The sequence below is a fragment of the Melospiza georgiana genome, chromosome 13 (genome assembly GCF_028018845.1).
Source record: "Melospiza georgiana isolate bMelGeo1 chromosome 13, bMelGeo1.pri, whole genome shotgun sequence".
Classification (NCBI taxonomy): domain Eukaryota; kingdom Metazoa; phylum Chordata; class Aves; order Passeriformes; family Passerellidae; genus Melospiza; species Melospiza georgiana.
The window spans coordinates 10,153,857-10,172,883 of NC_080442.1; the positions used below are offsets into that span (position 1 = coordinate 10,153,857).

Genomic DNA, 19,027 nt, shown 5'->3' on the forward strand with positions numbered 1-19,027 from the left:
AGCACTGATTCTTAAGCCATGGACTGTCAGCAATCTCTGAAATGACTGTAAAAATCAGAGGGAAACTCAGTACAGTCAAAGGAGCAAAAGGGAAATAAAAATAATGGACTGGTTTTCAGAATCCAACTTGATATGTATTTGGCTCTAAGTAAAAACCTCTATGGTATCACACCACAAAGTGGTTGAAGGATTTTTTAAGGGACTTTAGAGGGGGAAAATAAATAAGAAACAATTTTTCTAATTAGCTTCTATAATGAAAAAGAGGAATGGAAAGGAATCTCTTGTATGGTATTAAGATTGAAATTATGTCAAGTCCTCTTCAATAGAATTTTTTCCACAGTGACTATAAGCCATGAGCTAACCTCAATACTCACTTTTGCTTTCTCTCTATATGTACTTAAACATCTTCTAGTAAGAGTGCAAAGCCCAAAGCCACTGGTCAGCCTCAGCCAGACTCAAGCAAGAGCTAAATGTCAAGCAGCTGCTGAGCTCATAAATGCCTTTCAGGAAAGAGGGCAGACAAGGAGAGGCTGGATTAGTTGCCACCCAAATGAAAACAAGCATGATGAGCTTCACCTGTATTAGACTGCAGCAAATAGGAAGGGGCTGCAACTGAATGTCCTTGTGGGGACTAGACCTGACTGAATCTTGCCTCTTCCTAGACATAAAAGTCTTGTCTTTAGGGTGCCACACTGCTCTTATTACAGATTTGAACTGCCACTCCAATATTAGTGTTGAAAGAGCTCCATATATCAGAAATTGCACAGCACAGTTTAGAGATGAGTTCACCTGTGATCAGTGGGAGGGCAACTCTAAAGTAGCTGCCAAAGAAAAGAATATTGTTTAAATTTAAAAAAAAAAATGGGGAAAACCTTTCAGTCAGCTTAGCAAAAAATAAGGTATGGAAGAGTTGGCAAAACCAGAAACCAGTGGAATAGTTCTTGCACAACAGCAATTAACTTCTTTAGTTGATCTTGTTCATTTACTCAGGTAGATGGTAAAATATTGTCACTAGAGGTTGTGTGCAGGGGTGATAGGAAAGTGTAAGAGCAGGAAGCAGTTACATGGTTGTAAAAGAGGTGGGCAGAATATGACACAGTGCCAAGTCCAGCTAAGGAAACTGCCTCAATTTATAGCTGGATAAAATGTATTGAGTTATGGGTCATTTGAGTTCTCAAGTGACAGGCCAGATCTGTGGAGTGGCAAGAAGAGCATAATTATTGAAGTAAGCATCAGCAAACTTGTCTGCCCTTATGTTTAATAATATTCAATTTTATAAGCAGTTCTGGATGATAGCAAGTGGTTGTTCAGTCAATTAAATGCATACAAAGAAGTGACTCTGGAGGCTGGATTACTGGCACCAGGTCAAAGCATTACTGGGTGGGTGGGACACCTCTCCGTCTCCATACATATTAATTTTTGTGTGTTACTTGTGCTCTGACCCTCTGGGAGCTCAGGGCAAAATTCCAGTGACCTATGAAATTCTGCTTCTGAGCCAAAGTATCTGCACAGCACCCATCTCACACCCAGGCCTGTCAGTACTGCCAAAGTGATATTCTCATATCTATCAGAGCACAGCCATCTGAGCAGGGCACAGGCTCAGCTAAGGAAGCACCAAGGCTCTTCTCTGCTCTTTGTTTTCCTTTCCTCTGTGTTGAACGTGGGTGAGATCCCAGGGGCACTTTGAGGATTCAGGGTAAAATCTTGTTGCAGAGAGATCAATGTGAGTTTTGCCACTGACTTTGGTGGGGCCAGACTTCATTCATAAAGTCTTGACTGTTTTAATAGATTTACCAGCCCTGCAGGCAGCCCATGCAGAAGTGTAATAGATCTTGCACTCTTGCTTCTAGAAATGAATCCCCTGGCTCAGGCCAAGGTCTGCAGAGAGCAGCTTCCCTGTGCCAAGCCCTTCATCTGGGAAACCTACCAAGCCAGTATTGCACTGTAAGTTTGCAGCTTAGTGGGACTGACTTGTGCCTCCACCACAGGAGTATAACCATACGTGCTGCCCAGCTTTGGGAAAAGCCAAAAGCCCCATGGAGGTGTAGCCCAGGTGGTTCTGCCTCGCAGTGGGCTTGGCCCTCAAGCAATAGCAGCAAGGGTGGACTTAGCCAGTTTGCACCATGGCCAAGCTGGCCTCAGCAGCCTCAGACAAAGCTGGCTGAAGCCACCATCCAAGCCAGTGCTGCACAGGCAAAGGGATGGAGCCTGGCTCGTTATAGGGCCAGGCCCTGCTGCAGTAGCCAGCAGAGGCCCTGTGCTAAAGCTGCAGAGAGGACTGTGGTCTGAGTGCTGCCTGCCATTTGTACTGCCCTGGCACCATGGTCACTGTTCTAACAAAGAAAAAAAAGGAGAGAGGGAATCCTGCTCCATTGTCCTACTGCAAGTGGAAAAGGGCTGAACCAATTCAAACCAAACTCCCAACAGAAACTCCTCCCAGGCAGAGACATTTTTCTGTCAAGTTTCAGCCCTGGGAGAATTTTTACAGCTGAGCAATAAACTCTTGAAACAGAGGTTAAGGCCCTCACTAGCTCCAGGCTTTTAATACAAGAAGCAGCACAGAGCAATGGGCACTCAGTGTGTAGGGATGTGTCAGACTGAAGGGAGGCTGGATGTACTGGGGAAAGGAGGGGGTTAATTACCATAATTGCCCAACAAACATTTCCTAATATTATCACTTTTTACCCAGAAGTTACAATTTCTGTTACTATAGAAGCAAGATGTTGATACTGGATTCATTTTCTGGGTTTTATTCCTTTTTGTAATTTTTCCCATGAACTAATAAGCCACAGTGGATTTGAAAGTATGAGCAAATGTGGACACTATACAAAGCACTTTTATGTTCTATTGACATTTTCTTCCCACCCTAATAATTTAGAGCTGTTAACATAAAAAAAATTAAGATGATCATACTTCCCATCACTTTCATTTCCCATGTTTATGAAGGAAGAATTGTGAGTAATTTCCCATAGTTATTGTTTGCAGCACAACACATGGTCTCAATTACTGGGATAAGAAACATAGAGAGGGTATTGCTGAGGATAAATGATTTATCTGTGCATTTCATTCAAAATTCATTTTCCATGCCATAGTTTATATTACTTCGATCAACGTCATCTTTCTTGTTTGACTTTATAAATATAATTCAACTATTCTGAGCAGGACCCTGGATCATGAGAAATCACTTTGCTGACATATATCTGGAGCAGTGAAGCATAAGCAGAGTGATCCTGCACCAAACCTACTTTATGATAAAGGTATCTACCCAAGAAGGGCACATCTGGATAAATCTAGAGTAATGGAACACCTAATAACCCCTGGATTTGACTTTTGTTATCATTTCCAAGTAAATAAAAAGGGACAACAGCTAGTGTCAGGATCCATCCCCACATAGAACACAATTCCATGCCTTAATTAGTATTTTCTTTCTGGCACTTGGAGTTCTTTCACTCACCTTTGCACTGCTGCCATGAAAATGCCTTTTGTGCATTAATGACCTGAGTGGTTGCAGGCCCATGGCTGATGTCTCTGTGTGGGAGCTGTCTCCAGGCAGCTCTGGGGCAGCCTTGGGGCACTTGGCTCCTGCTGCTCAAGGAGAGACAGGTACCATTGGCATGTGACTGTGCTGAACCAGCACAGGCTATAAAGAGCAGCTTTACACAGATCACAGCAGCTCAGATGTGGCAGAATAAGTGGATTTGTCATTCAGGGCTGGATTATTGCTGTAGATTTGAAGAGTGTGTCTGGTGGGGACAGGCTGATGGCACTGCTGAGACTGGCAGCAAACGATGTTTGGTTAATTGCAGATTTTGCAGGGTGGGGGTTCAGCTGACACCAAAGACCGCATTATTTTCTTATTGTTTCACCCCGCCTTCCCAGCTGGTGCTCAAAGACAATGTTCAGCTGCTTCTCTTGTAGGACTGCTCTTTCTTAGACATCATGCAGGACATGAGATATTTAATGCTTAGAGCGTTGATGGGGAGGTGCCCCTGCATAAATCCTTCACCAATTCTCTATTTTTTAAATAAATTCCAGGCTGGTCTGTAGGGAACTGAAGACTGTGCTGTTTGTTAGCACAAATGAGCCCAACACAAATAGTTGGTCTTTTTGACCAGAGGGTTGTGCAACTCCAGTGGACTTGGCCTTCAAACCAGGCCTGGCAGCCACATTGGGACCCACAACTTCCTCCCATGGTTTTATCTGTGCTGCAGAAAACACTTTTGTTCCCAGGATATTTTGGAATATAGGAGTGTGGAGTTTGCCTGTGTATGGGCCACAATATGATCTGTAGTAAACTCAGTCTCCTAAATGATATAATCATATTATAGGGCAAATGTATAACAGACAAATTCACGCAGAGCTGGCTTTGTTGAAGAGTGAACTTTTGAATTACAGTTCTGCTTCCTGGTTCCTTACCCTTGCCCTGAGCATGTGTGTAGTGGATTTTCTCAGCCTTTTTTTCTCCCTTCCATTTCTGGGTGCTGCTTTCAGTCTTAAGCCATGAAACACACAGATGGTACATGGTTTAAAGATAAAGACCAGGTCTCTTCAGGACTTCCTCCATGGCATACAACAGCTCTCCATGCCCTGAGACTCCACCTGCAGTGGGGAACAGATCTCAGTGCTGGTGCTCAGTGCAATGCATGGCTTTGGGCTCCCATACTGTAAACCAGTTTCTGCATGATTTGTCTTGAGACTCACCTCTTTGCTCTGGTTGTTTTGTTTTTATGGTCTAAAATCAATACCAAAGTGAAACTCAGCCAAAGTGCCAAGATTTCCTGGTTACAGGTTAAAACCAAGCAAAAAGTCCATAGTTGATATGGTGATATGGTTTCAACCTAAAACCATAAATCATTTTTTATTCACCTAAAGTTCATTCCAAATTTACACAAAACTTGGCCTAGATTTGCCTGAAACTTGGCCTATTATTGCTTGAAACTGAGCCCAGCTTCAGAGAGGTTCATGAACCTCCACAACCCTGGCCCAAGTCTCGAGTTTGTAATGAAACCCAAAACCAGGGGAGTTTCACCTGATTTGGGTTGGGTTATAGACATTTCTCAAGGCTCTAGTATTTATTGTGATTATAATAACAACACATTTATACAGAGCTGCAAGCACACACAGAGAAGTCCAGACAGCTTTCCTACCTGTCCAAGCTCACCAGCTCAGTCATGTGCTGGACTGGAGCTATAGTCAAACACAGACCCAGATGAGCTGATTTAAAAAAATAATTTCTCCTGAGCTGTCAAAGACCAAAAAAAATCACCCTGAAGCACTTCACACAGAAATTACAGGGATAAAGAATCAATCTCCAAAGAAAACTAAGCAGTAGCCCTGTTTTCTGAATGGTCCTTCCAGCAGCCTGAGAGATAAGCCAGGCAGGCTGGCAGAGCCCAGGTCCTGCTCACCAGCAGTGTCAATTTTGATTATCTCCATGCAGCCTGCTGGCCCTACCCAAAATCTTTTTTTTGCAGTAAATTATCAAGAACTGACACTGGTTTTGCTTAGCTTTTTTTTTTTTTTAAACTGGTGCAGCTGCACCTGCAGTGGCACAATTCTGGGTGGGGCACCTATGGGAAGAGACTCTCCAGGGGCTCTTTGGCAGGGCACGGGGTGATGCTCCTGGCTTTCTGAAGAGTGTGGGGAAAGGCAAGAGCTCCAGCAGGCTCCATCTGAGATGCACTTTAGTGAAGAGGGGCAGTTCCCATGGCTTTATGCCAGCTGGGGCTGTCATGGCTGATGAACCCCTCTGGCTTCTTGTCCTCCTCTCCAGGGACACCTCAGTATTTTGGAGTTAGTCCTGGCAGAATGGCCACTGCCTGTGAGCTCTCCCAAACTAAAACATCTGGTTCTCAGTTCTTGTCCTATAAAACAAGGATGACAAACACATCCCAACCTCACAAGGGTGTAGCAAGGAACATCCTACAGCCCTGGGAGCCATAGAGAAGCTCATAAACAAACAAACCTGCAGATGTGAGAGCCAAGCCAGGGAGAGGCTGGGCCAGCACTGCTGCCACATGCAAGGGAAAGGTCCAGCCCAAGAAAGGGGAAAAGCCCTTCCTTGTACTTAGCAAAGACTTATCACAGCATCACTTTGGCCTGTGATACAGTATCTGTCTCCACTCTTCAGACAAAACCACCTACATTGCTGTGTGCACACATGGGCACGTGTCTAAGCAGGCTGAGGACTGGGCTGCACACCAACAAGCAGCCATGGCACACGCTGGACAGGCTGGCACCAGCACAGGGCAGCAGCCCAGCTTTGCCAGCACACTCCCACTGGTCAGGCAGCCTGGGCCTCCACAGACACTTCCTGTCACATGGCACAGTAGAAATAGAAAGGAGAGCCCAAAATACAAAAATAAACACTTTGTTGACCTCTCTGGCCCCAAGGTTCCTCTCCTGAACTCAATGGGAAGCTCATAACTGAGAAATTGGCTTGGGCGTGATTATTCCTCAAAAGCATTTCTTATGAGGGTGTGAAATACTTGGCAAGTTCTAAGGACAACAGAAGCAGATAGTTGGAATTTGTCAGAGCTGAAGTCATCAACATCTTCAACATTTTTGCTGCACAGAAAGAGGGTCTCATCTTCAGGCAAACCAGAGCACGCAGCCTGCTCCTGAGGAATCGAATTTCAAAGTCTCCAAGAGCAGCACCAGCCTTGGTGACTGGGGACCACCTCCACCAGCCTGGCACCAGCAGTGCCTCTGCCTGCTCTGAGAGCAGCCTGGGCATGTCCTGCTCTGTGGGGACAGCTGCTGGTCCCTGCAGCACCTGCCTGGGGACCTGCAAGGGACAACTCAGAAGCACAAAGCACCAGGGCTTGTGCAGGACCAGCACATGTGAGTGAAACAGAGCATGCATTGGAGCACTTTGGGCCATTGAATTACTGCAGCATTCTACCCTCTCCCTATTTCTTTCCCTCTTGTTCCTACTGCAACCTCTACAATCATTCACATTTTCATTGGTGTAAATGATGGCATATTTTGCCCCAAATCACACCTGTCTGCTTGCCCTGTCCTAAGTTTTCACAGCACCCCAAACCGACACAATCTCACAGGTTAATGTGACATCCCAGACCTTAGGTGATGGGGTTTGTACACAGAGCTCTCCAGGCAGCTCTGTGTAACCACAGGAGCTGCACAGGTCTCTGCAGGCATCCCACATGCTCAGGCCACAGGCATCAACTAGAAGCTCTGGGATTTTCTGAACACAAGGGTTTTAGCCAAGTGCTAGTCTGCCAAGATTGTGATAACATGAGGGCTTACTCTGGGCAACTACTCTGGTAGGACACTGCCAACCCGGATTTACTGGATTAATCTGGTGTACATCATATCTTGGCCTTAGCTCCCAGCCACTCCTGCAAGCAGAAAAGCTGCAAGATTTGCTCTGGGGAGAGACTGAAGTAGACAAGATCCTGGGCTCAGATGTCCCAGTTTTTTGAAGCTGGTGTGTCCCATTAGCTCCTGTCCTACCTGGCACAGTGCAGCCGGGGGGCACTGAGTGGTGCACAGCTCCTGCAGCTCCAGCCTCATCCAAGCAGAACTCTGGCTTCCTTTCTGTAACTGAAAAGATAAGATTTTCTCATCACAGTGAAGTGAGAAGCTCTCTCCTCTTCACCTGGTGCCTACTCAGAATGTAGCAGCACAACGTAGGCTGTTAACCTCGTTAATTTGGGCAGAGACCATCAGGTCCACAAGAATACTGCGAGGCTTTAATGGCTCAAGTGGCCATTCCTTCACAGCCAACATCCATTTTTAAAAGCGGTGAGAAAGCTTTTGCAATGCCACCACCACCACATCCTCCTTGGCCTAGAGCAGCAGGTTTGGTGCCTTGTGATGCTCTTACCTGTTGTGCTGCTGCTGGCAGGGACTGGCAGTGCCCAATTGGGCCCAGGAAGGCACAGGCAGCTGCTGCACATGAACTGTGGCATCTTGCTCCAAACAGCTCAGGCCTGTCTGTGCTGAGGAGTCTTGACCTGATTAGCTCTTCCAAAGCACAAAGCTGAACTTGAATCACAGCACAGAATATTTATCTTAGAGAAAACCTGAGTATGACCTTTCAAGACCTGCCATAAGAAAGCAAATACTTGGGGTTCTTTGAAAGTCAGCTTAAAAGAGAGACTGTGGAAACAGTGGTGTTCTGCCAAAATACACGTGGGCTGTCAAGTTTACAAGATACTGTTACAACACACAATAAGAGAATGATTTGCTGTGTACAGTAACAAGCCATCTTTGTTAATATCTGTTAACCAAAAATTAGGTTTATTATCCATGCAATCATCTATGCAGAGTCATTTGCACAATCGCAGTGGAGGGCAGCCACACTTATTTCAAGCAATTAAGCATTTTGTTATTTCCTTGAATTTGAAAAATATCCTTTAATTGCCAAAGGATACACATTTAGAATAACCTCTACTTCAGTCTGTCTAGTGCTTAGAGTCATTCTGGGGTCCCACTATGAAATTAAATACAGCAGATTACTTCAAAATCACACTGCAAGTTACAAACCACTTTTTAATTGCAGGTTGCATGCAATGTTATTGTGCAACCTTTGTGCTTCACTGAGACGCCAAGGAAGATGCAAATATTCAAACTAACAGAAATGATCATACACATACAGCAAACTAAAACCAAGACAAAAATTATATATCAGTTAAAGGACATTGCTGCAAAGAGACAGATGAATAATGTACAAAAAAGTGGATTTTCATGTGCAGATTGGTACAGCACGTCTGGGTTTTCCATTTTTAAATGACTAAAAGAGCTACTGTCAAGATTTCTTGTTTCTGAAGCATAGCAAAGGCAATTTGCAGAACAGTGTGGGCAACACTGGGGCTGCTGGAACACAGTCAAAGAACCTTTGGCATCATAAGGTGTTACATGGAGCTTAAATGTAAACCAAGTGTACTGGATAGACTCCTGACAGGTCTTTCTGAAACCGTCCTTCTCAGTTCCCCTCAGTGTTTAGGGGCTGAGAAAAAATACTTAAATGGTACTTACCTATAAACTATACAATCATGCACACTGGCACTAAAAATCATTCCCAACCTGCTGATATAGGAGTGCCATTTACAACTGTAAAGTCCTGATTATATCTCACCATAGTTATGCAACATATGGAAAAAATACACTGTTCAACATTTTGGCACACTAATAAATAAAATCCAGACATGATCTATTAAAAATATCAAAGTAATCCTGTGCACAAGCTTACTTTTTATATAGTTATATTTGTTATGCAGACAAAATCACAGAGAGCAATAATACAATTTGGGGTGATTTATAGGCGTACATTTCCCTTCCAAAGCCATTATAGCTCAATATATGTTCCCTCTATCATCTACAGTGCTGTCCCAGCAGCAGTTTCAGTGCTTCTTTCTTCCAGATTTTATAGCATCACACCTCAGTACAATGTTCTGCCATTGCTGCTAAAAGATACACCATGGCATTTGCATATACAAGTACACCCACATCACTGAATAATTCACTTGATATTAAAACCCATCTAAAGCTTGTGATGGTTTCTGGTATTGGATTATTCTTCTGTTATCAGTCATGGGTTATATGACAGTAACTGTTGAAGTGGGGGTAAAAGAAGGAATATCTTAAGGCAGTTTTAGCAAACAATAGTGGGTTTTTTCAACCTTAACTGTGTTTTCTGTATAATGATTGAACATCCACTTCTGCGTGTTTTGGCTAGCAGATTACTTTTTGACCAGACTAATCAGGTCAAGTCATTGGAAATGTTCTCGCTTCCTTTCTGCAACCACACAGTAACTTGAGAGAGGTCCACTGCTGTTTAGATTTGTGAAGGTTTCTGTACTTCTTCTGTTCTTTCTCTGCATGAAGAATGAACAGTAGCAGCTCCCTCAAGAAGGAATCACCTGGACACACAGACAGATACAAAGACAACCCTACTGACAACACCTGAAGTATGCAGTTTATCACACTTTTAGCAAAAACACAAGGCCACAGAATAAACTAAAAAAAAAAAAACTGTTTTATTGTGACATTTATGACATTGAACCCTTGTTGATATGAATGGCTATGGGTACTCTTGACATGTTACAATATGTCATGGTGTAGGATGGCACTGATTGTCATCTGACTTTTGAGAATGTTTAATGGTCCCTACTGACCTCAGTGCATTTTGGCAAGTCACAGAAACTTTATCATCAGGTTTGTGTATACAGTTAACAAGTAGTTGGTCTTATAAGCACCATTACAAACCCTCACATTAAGGGTATTATTAATCTAGTTTACAAATGCTTCATTGATAAAAATAGCATGATTACAGTATACACACACTTAATTTACATGTAATGTATTATAGGCATAACTGAGATAAACTACTGAGCTAACTTTGGTTGATTGAAGTATTTAGACTGAATAATGGCAATTTTGGCTTCTAAGTTGTGTAAATATTACAGTGCATTTATAAATCTAGGTTGAAAATTTACTAGCACCAAATGGATATCATAAATGGCTGACCTAGTAAGTTGTAGTTGGAGAAGCGAAGTTTACGAATTACAAAAATAGAGCTGTCCATCAGTTGAAAGCACATTCTTGTACCTGTGCTGAAATGATGACGTGTCTCAGCATCAGTGGCCAACTTCCAATGATCAAAGTCCCAGTTTTCAAGATTCAACATATCAAGGTAGCTCAGCTACACGTAAAAGCCTGAGGAAGTGGTAGTTTTGAGCTCACATATTCATCCTGTACCTTGTTTATGTAATAATACAATAGTGCTTGTTCATACAAATGTACTCATGTAAGATTGTACCTATGATATGGAGAATCTGATTGGGAGGAATATTCAGTCCTACCTATCTATCTTTGGTTTAATTATTTGGTCTTTGGTTGATGAATTAATGAAGCAATATCTGAATTTTCATTTTCAGGTTATCTCCCAGCTCACCACTGAGGTAGTCTTTGTCATGTTTCGCTTCAAGCTGGTTAAGTTCCTTCTTTTTATAGAGTGGAATACTACTGATTTGTAATGAATAATTTCCAGGCACTGGCTTCTTCTTTGTGAAATGAAGGTAACTTATCCCGTCCTTCTTATTGATTCTAAAGAAACCATCTTCATTTCCGGAGTCAATTAAGTACCGGTTGTGGTTTGTCAGTGTGGTGAGGGCAGGGAGCAGCTCCAGGATGCGATCTTTGTTACTCAGATCCGAGATGTTGATGGAGAAGATCGCTGCTTTCTCAATGTCCCAGCTGGCGAGACTGATCGGCGGCTCCAGCTCTTGCTGATCCTGCACAAGAACAAAGGATGTCAGTTGGCTTTGTCACAGAGCATTTCACATGTGCCTGTGTGTATTTCTTACCCAGGTCAATAATTACTAATTAGACAATTTTTAAAAGGAGGTTCTGTAACATCCTGTCAAATCCACTCTTATGGGCCTAGGACTCCTCAGGGTGAAGTACAGAGCTTGTCACCTCTGCTGTGTGGGTTAGAGAAGCCTGAGACACACACTGGAAGTTTCTGTGCACGTGCCTTGCTGCCTGACAGGTGAAGCCCCTGCACGCTGGGAGCCTGTGACTCCTGCAAAGAGAGCAAACAAGGCACTCTCCTCCTCTCTGCTAGGGAAGCCACAGGCTAAGAGAACAGCTTTGAAGGAGAGCAGGGTCTGTGAGGGAGCCACAGCATTTCAATGGGGATTTTCTGCTTTGCAACAGTCATTTAAGTGTGGAGCCAGGGCAGCCTGCAAGTGCAGCAGAGTGCTGGAAAAGCAGCCTCACCCTTCACCTCTGACTGGGTGGTAACATTTGAGACAGCAGCACAAACTGTAACATTTTCATTTGGAAAGCAAGGGAAGCTCTATATCACTTCTGATACAAAAACACTACCTGACATCCAAAACCAGCTTTGATCTACTTTAGGGTGTAGATTTTCCCTGAGGGATTGTCTCTTGGCACACATCCTTCTGAGTCCAGCTCTCACAAGACAGCCACAAACCCTTTCCCCCCAGAAAGGGTCAATTACCTCTGCTTCACTTGCAGTTTCATTAGTGCTCCTGCGCTTCCTTCCTCTCTTGGGATAGCCATTGATTTTACATTCATAACAAGCCTCTGGAGAGAGGGAGTTGTCGTCTACTTCTCCACTGAGTGAAAGCTCTTGTCCTTGACCTCTGCCTAGCCCCACTCCAGAAACACAGTGTCTGAGGAAGGAAGAAATTCAAAATTAACTCCAGTGAGACATAGAGATCTATGTATCAAAAGCTGCATTTGGGGGACAGTAAGCACAAATAATTAAGCAATCATGTTGCATTCATTTTGTAGGAAAAATTTCTGCTAAAGTCAACAGACAAAATTCTCACTGAATCACAATGAGGCCACTCTTTATTTCAAGAATCTGCCTTCATGTGTTTTTGCCCAAGAGAGACCTGCCAATATTTAACAGTCTTAAAAACACAGGCTTAAGCTCTGAGTTGTTGTTAGCAATTTCTGTTATCCAGCCTGGAACACATTTAAAGAGACCAATTTACAACAACTGCTGAAAAGTCTGGAGAGTGAGGTTTCTCGTAATGCATCCCAAAGCTTTTAGTCACTTACAAACTTTAAACCACAATCTTTCTGCTTTCCATTTGGGTTGCTTGGCCCTATATGATGTACAGCCCTAACACACCCACTGGGGCAAGGGAAAATTTGTTTTATTGATAAAGCATTTATTTAAAAAATATGAATTTGAAACACAGAAGAATATGGAACATACAAGAACCTAAGAGCATGCAGAGCTGTTATTCCAACCAGCAGGTGAAACCTCTTGTATAATGTAATTTCTTTTTGCAGCTGGTAGGGGGTGTTATTATTAATGTTTGTTTTGTTCTTCTTTAAGGAGACAAGTGAATCACAAGGAGAACGAGCTCCCAAGTGCCAAGCTCAGAGGACTTGGCAGACTGCTGGGGTGTGCAGGAGAGGTGAAAGCAGTAGTTTAAAATAGAGGATTAAACCTGGTAGCCCTGACCAAACTTCAAGCATTAAACCCCTCCCTTTCCATGGTTACCTTTCCCCACCCTCCCCTCCCCAATCTCCAAAATCAGTAGGTGCATCCAACTCTTGAGCACCTTCTCAATCCTATCCCTTGTTAATGGCTGACAATCCCCCTGGTTCTGCTGCTCCACACTGCTAGGAAAGGAGTGGCCCATGTTCCCTTGGTATCTGTTAGTTTAAAATGAGAATCCCTTACCCTTGTCCTATTCTGAAGTAACCAGGTGGACACCCACAGACGTAGCCACCTTCAGTGTTTGAACAGCCATAACTGCACGGGGCTTGTGCAGAACCGCATTCATTGATATCTTGGCAACCTCCACTAAACTGCTCATACTGAAATCCAGTAGGGCACATACATTTATAGCTTCCCAAAGTATTGTGGCAGGATGCTCCTCCACAAATGTGTGCACTGAGACATTCGTTTTCATCTGGAAAAGAAGCAGAATATACCATGTTAACTTTTACCCAGGTACAGTCCAGCCTACCCCTTGTACAGGTCCTGCTTGGTTGAATCTGCTGCCACCTCAGGTGGACACAGAAACTGGGCTTGTCCTTCCTCTTGGCTGGGGCACTGCTCCCTGGGAGATGACTACAAGCACACAACAGCAACACTGGGGCTGCTCTACAGAAGATATTTCATGCCATGTCAGGTCATGCTCTGGAGAGCAGCGAAACAAAGATAGCGTTTTTTTACAGAAATAACTGAGAAGGATAAAACTTTGTACAGCCAAAAATCTGGTCAAGTAATCCCTTGTTCATAGTGCTATTCAACATTAAAGGAAGAGTAAGGAATCAAGCTCTGACACTTTTTCCAGGGATTGAAAATACCTCCCTACACACTTACATTTAAATATTAGACATAGGTAAGATAGGGGAAGTAGCAAAGTAAAAATAAAAGCAGCTATAGATACAAAAGACTGCTATATTCTGAACCAGTCCTTTTCCAAACTTCCTAAGGGTGGCACTGTAGGAGTTTCAGGTCACTTCAGGCTTATTTACTGAAAATGGCTACTTTTTGAAATGAAGCTGGTCTGATTTTTGATGTCTGATGTGGCAAATTGCTTCAAAAAGTTCTGAATATTATTGTTCTCCGTTTTCTGTGATAAATGTATATGTACATTGTGGGTGTGCACACATAAGAAACTCCATTTGGGAAGTACAGAGCAGCATCTCTGACCTCAACATCCAGGTTACAGGAGAATAAGTAATAAGTCAGAGCATTATTGTCTTTTTCCAAACAATGTGGCTCTTTGTTCTTTGTTTAAAAGCAATGTCTTTGCTTCTTGCAGCCTGATTCACAATGTGGTGTACTGTGGAAGTGCCTGGGCAGGGGATGCAGTCACAGACAGCACAAGACATGGGAGGAACCAAAGCATTCTTCAGTGATTATCTAAATGTGTTGCAGCAACATAAAAAATCCCTGAACGATTCATTAAATAGGCTAAAAAAGACACAAACTGTTTGCAGAGTTGGGATTGCCAAGGAATATGAAGGAATTGTCATGGAAAAACCTAGCACATGGATTCTTCCCCTGTGGTACACCCAGTAGATCCAGATAAGTATCTTAAGAATATACAGTTACAGACAGTACAATGTGGAGACCACAAGGTACTAAACCTGGGGCTGAATCCTGTGTTCCCAAAGCCTGTAAGGGTCTGCCATTAACTCAGAGAGATGCTTCAGTGTTTCTCACACCTCAGAGCAACTATACCAACATCATGGGTGCTTGTTTGGGCCACAGGAAGTTACTGCACCAAGAGCAGATATGCTCACTTCACCATGCTCCACAGTGGCAAGAAAGGGGATGCTAGTGAGATTAATTCCCATATTTGGGTGAGTGTCGGAAGAAAAAGAATAGGAAGAAAAAGAAAAAAGCACAAGCTGTGCTGTCAGGCACCAGCCTTGCTCTTCTGTGCTCTGTAACACTCAGCTCTGTCATGCTCAGTTTCAGCAAGAAGGACAAATGCCACAAGACACAGGGACCCAAACCTCCTTTCCTGCAGCCTTGGATTTCTGCCTGGACTGCCCCATGTGGAAGGTGGAACTACTGGCTGAGGCTTGCCCCAGGTGTGGCCCTCAAGAATTTTCCCTGGTGAATTTTCTGGTGGACCAGTAGTTTTGGTGCCAAGACTGGCACCTTTCTTTCAGTGGGGCAAATACTCAGTGCTTGTGCATTTGAAACTGGTATTCCCTGTATAAATCTAAACAGTAGTCAATGGCCTCAAAAGCTGGAATAGCCGTGTACACCTGGTTTGGAAATACACTTATGTGTATTGGTTTGGAAATACAATTATGTTAAATGTTTTCACCCAGGAACACCTGGAAACAGCCAAGATGTTTCACAAAATTCAGCACTGCACTTCTTCAGATTTTGCACTGTCCTCCAGCAGCCAGACATGACAGTGCTGGTTTCTTGGGGGATTTTTATCCTCCTGTAGATTAAATTCTAATTTAACCCTAAACTCTGCTAATTGAGTTAACATTCAAAACCCCACATGTTTGTGTTTCTTGTATGTTACAGACATAGACTGCTAGAGCAAAGCAAACGTGACAGCAAGGCCTGCATATAATGTCAGGAGGTTTGGTAAGCACAATTAAAAGCAGAGACCTCCCTGGAGCACCACAGTGATAACAAAGTAATTTCTATCTTTCTGAGAGCAAAGAAAGCCAAACAAAAGTTATAAAGCTCTTTGTTCTCAAGAGAGCACAACTCTGGGTATCCACAGAAGGCTAACTTGCATGAAGCCCATTAAATGTAAGAATGACAAAAGCACAGATCAAGTAGGATTTTAATGGAATTTGAGATTCTTGGAGCCAGAAGCTGAATTTTATGATTTAATGATCCAAAGTTGTATTTCTGAGAGTTCCAGGTTCAATCCACCATCCACTCTTAGACAGGACCTTTGTCCAAGCAGAAACCATTGCACAGCTGAGTAAGACTTCCTTTGTTCAGATCACAAAATAAATTAGCATCATAAGCTTCCTCAAAGTCAATACAGCCTCTAGCACCCTCAAAGAGAGCTTTGTGCTTAAACACTTCTTGAACCAGGACATGGATTACTGTGTGTTTCATATCCACTCTGCCTTCACAGGAGACCACACTTGTAATGAAACTCTGCTGAACTTAGCAAATTATAATCACAACAGAAAGTATGGCCAACTGCACCATTGCCCTTCACTTCTTGCTGCTAACTAAAGTAACATGCATTTTAATGTATGAATTAACAAAAGTGACTTGCCAACACATTGGTTCCACTGGTAATGCTGGAGATATCCCTGTGGGCAGCTGCACCTGTATCCTCCAATTATATTTTGGCAGCCGTGCTGACACCGGTGGTTACCATCACATTCATCAACATCTAAAAGGGTGAAACACACTCTGAGTTTGGGAGAGAAGCTCAAATTATGCTGTATTTGGAAAATATGTTACAAATAATCATATATATTCATTTATCATAGATATATATAATATATTTCATGATCTTCCAAAAACTTGACCACTATGGGCCTTTCTGGTTTGGATTTCTGGCTCCACAGCAAGTAATACAGGGCTGAAAACCATGGAAAGCGCTCACATTCAGCAAAAATTTTCAGTTTTTGCATTCTGCTGTGGAGCAGACAGGAGAAAGCCATTTGTATATGGGATCCCTAATGCTTAAGGGTCCCAGCTCCACAGCAGACAGACCCTTGCTTTTACCCAGGCATCCAATCCAAAAAATCCCAGGATACCTCTTTTCAAACAACCCAAACTCTGTCCCAGGAGAAGGCTCCAAAGACCCAGAGGAATAAGTCTACAGCCCTTGAACTCTCTCTTTAACAGGTCACCTTGGAGATGCAAGACTTCCTGTCCTTGACTCCCTCAGAAACGCATGCAGGATTCAAAAGAAGTTCACTGAACTTATGACACTTAAACTAAAACATTCCAGGCTACATCTCCCCAGAAAATATCCGTCCAGCTCTTTAGAATCCCACAATATATCCATTTTTTTCTGGCCCATGAAGAGAAATACTGCCTTGTTGCTAAATTTCTGTACTCCCCCCTCGCTTACACCCACACATGCTTGCTTCTGCAGATTTTGGTGCTTACTCCTTGGGTGACATTATGGCTGAAAGAAGATTAAGGAAGCAAGAGAAGGCCAAGTGAAATGCATGGTGCTGTACCCACCTTCACAGCTCTGCCCAGTTTGATCAAGTGAGAAGCCACGCTGACACTCACAAACAAAACTTCCTGGGGTATTCTGGCAAATGCCCTTTGCCCCACAGAGATTGATCTCAGTAGCACACTCGTTGTTGTCTGGGGGAAAGCAAAGCTCAGTGTTAGTTTGTAGCTGTCATTTCAGAGCTGATGTTTTGGCCATGCTGATGATGGAGGGGTTGTGGCAGGAGGTAAAGGCACATCAGTAACACAGGTGTCCCACTGCCCTCCCAGGTTCTCACTTTGCATCACAGGACAGTTTACACTGCCTTCTTTTGAATTTGGAAACACAAAAGTAATTGGAAGGGAAACTTTCTTTTCTTCACCAAAATATGAAGTTTGATGGTTTGGTCTCCAAACACCTGCAAATTCACACCAATACCACGGGATCATCAAACTGATACAGGAACAGGATCCAGCTTGCAGAGCAGAAAGTGATCTGGCTTATGTTTCCATTTGATTCCTCAGGAAGATGATTTTACCTCCTTGCTGCTTTGCTTCTGGAGTAAGGGTCAATAATAAATCCCAAATCTACCTTCCCATGTCACCTACCAATGCAGGCTGTATGGTGCTGAGTGAATCCAGGAGGACATTTGCAAGTGAATCCCCCAATAGTGTTGACACAAAGGAACTGGCAGTTGTGCTGCTTTGTTGCACATTCATCAAGATCTAAAAAAACCCAAGAAAACATCTTTCAATTATATTCCGTGGACTCAGGAATAAGTGATTACAAATAAATCACTCTGGTTTCCAGTTCCTCTTACATGAAGCCTCACATTTAAGGAATGGGACTTTGGAGCTACACAGTGTCCATGTTAACACTGAACTGCAGACACCAATCCCATTTGTCTGAAAGTTTCTGTGATGTAATAAATGTCTGCTCAGCCAATAAATGGGAAGTTACCATCTTCGTGAGATCTGGCAGACTGGAAAATGGCCTTGTACTGAAGCACACTATTACTCCAAAAGAAATGTTGAAATGCTAACAACAAAGTACACTGTCATTCTGCATGCCAAATTTGGAATTGCTGCTCTAATTTGTGTGGTTTTAATCAAATCTTAGTTATCAAATCAAGACACATAAATGTATGGAATTCTAAAGAATACCCCAAAATCTCTCCTGCACTGCTGTGCCTTATCCAGCATGCTGCAAAAGAATGGTAAAAGTTCTGTTGATGCTGGGCTATGTACTGCAAACCACCTTTGCATCCAGTAAGATTCATTTATCATTGAATGATATGGCTTAAACCAACAAGCTTACCAAAATGAGAAAAATCCTATATATTATAAATTACAAAATCTTTTGAAGATCAGCTGCCATCAACCTGCAAAAATTCCCATCCACCTGTTGTTCATCCAAATTAAAAAGGAGTTAACTGAAATACCAGCTCCATCCTGTGCAAGCCACTTCCACTGTCTTTAGTGGAAATACATCAATCAAGGAGACAGATTTGCATCATTTAAATGTCCTTGCAATTATTTTTGCCTGAAAAACACAGTTTCTACAGTAAATTCTTTTCTTGATTTTTACCTTTGCAGCTTCTCCCATCTTCTTGCAGGATGTATCCCTTTGGACATGAGCACTGGTAGCTCCCCTCTGTGTTTTTGCAGATGAAATTGCAAGGTTTTGGAGATTCATTGCATTCATTCAGATCTACAAGAAACAAAAGCACATACCTCAGTGCTGGTAATCAAGATTTGTGATAATGTTTTACAAAATGTTCAGGATAGATCAGAAGGAAAATCAAATCCCCAAAGCACTAACAAATGACATTTTATTTTCTCATTTTTCAAAATCTTCCTATTTCTTTCTTCAAGTCCTCTCTTAGTAAT

The 19,027-nt window shown here is 42.9% G+C and overlaps 1 protein-coding gene across 3 annotated transcripts in view; it reads right to left on the minus strand.

The window, feature by feature from the left end:
• Window positions 1-9,988: 9,988 nt before the first annotated feature.
• FBN1 (fibrillin 1) overlaps window positions 9,989-19,027 on the minus strand; it is a 141,492-nt gene continuing 132,453 nt past the window's right edge. For 2 of the 3 annotated variants that reach the window (XM_058033123.1, XM_058033122.1), the window contains one exon: window positions 18,761-18,848. In XM_058033123.1, coding sequence (XP_057889106.1) covers window positions 18,843-18,848 — 6 coding nt within the window. In that variant the 3' untranslated portion in view covers window positions 18,761-18,842. Of the gene's footprint in view, window positions 11,262-11,992; window positions 12,168-13,195; window positions 13,428-16,238; window positions 16,359-17,164; window positions 17,294-17,746; window positions 17,864-18,725; window positions 18,849-19,027 lie in introns of those variants that run through there. The other variant, XM_058033121.1, reaches the window with a different exon arrangement.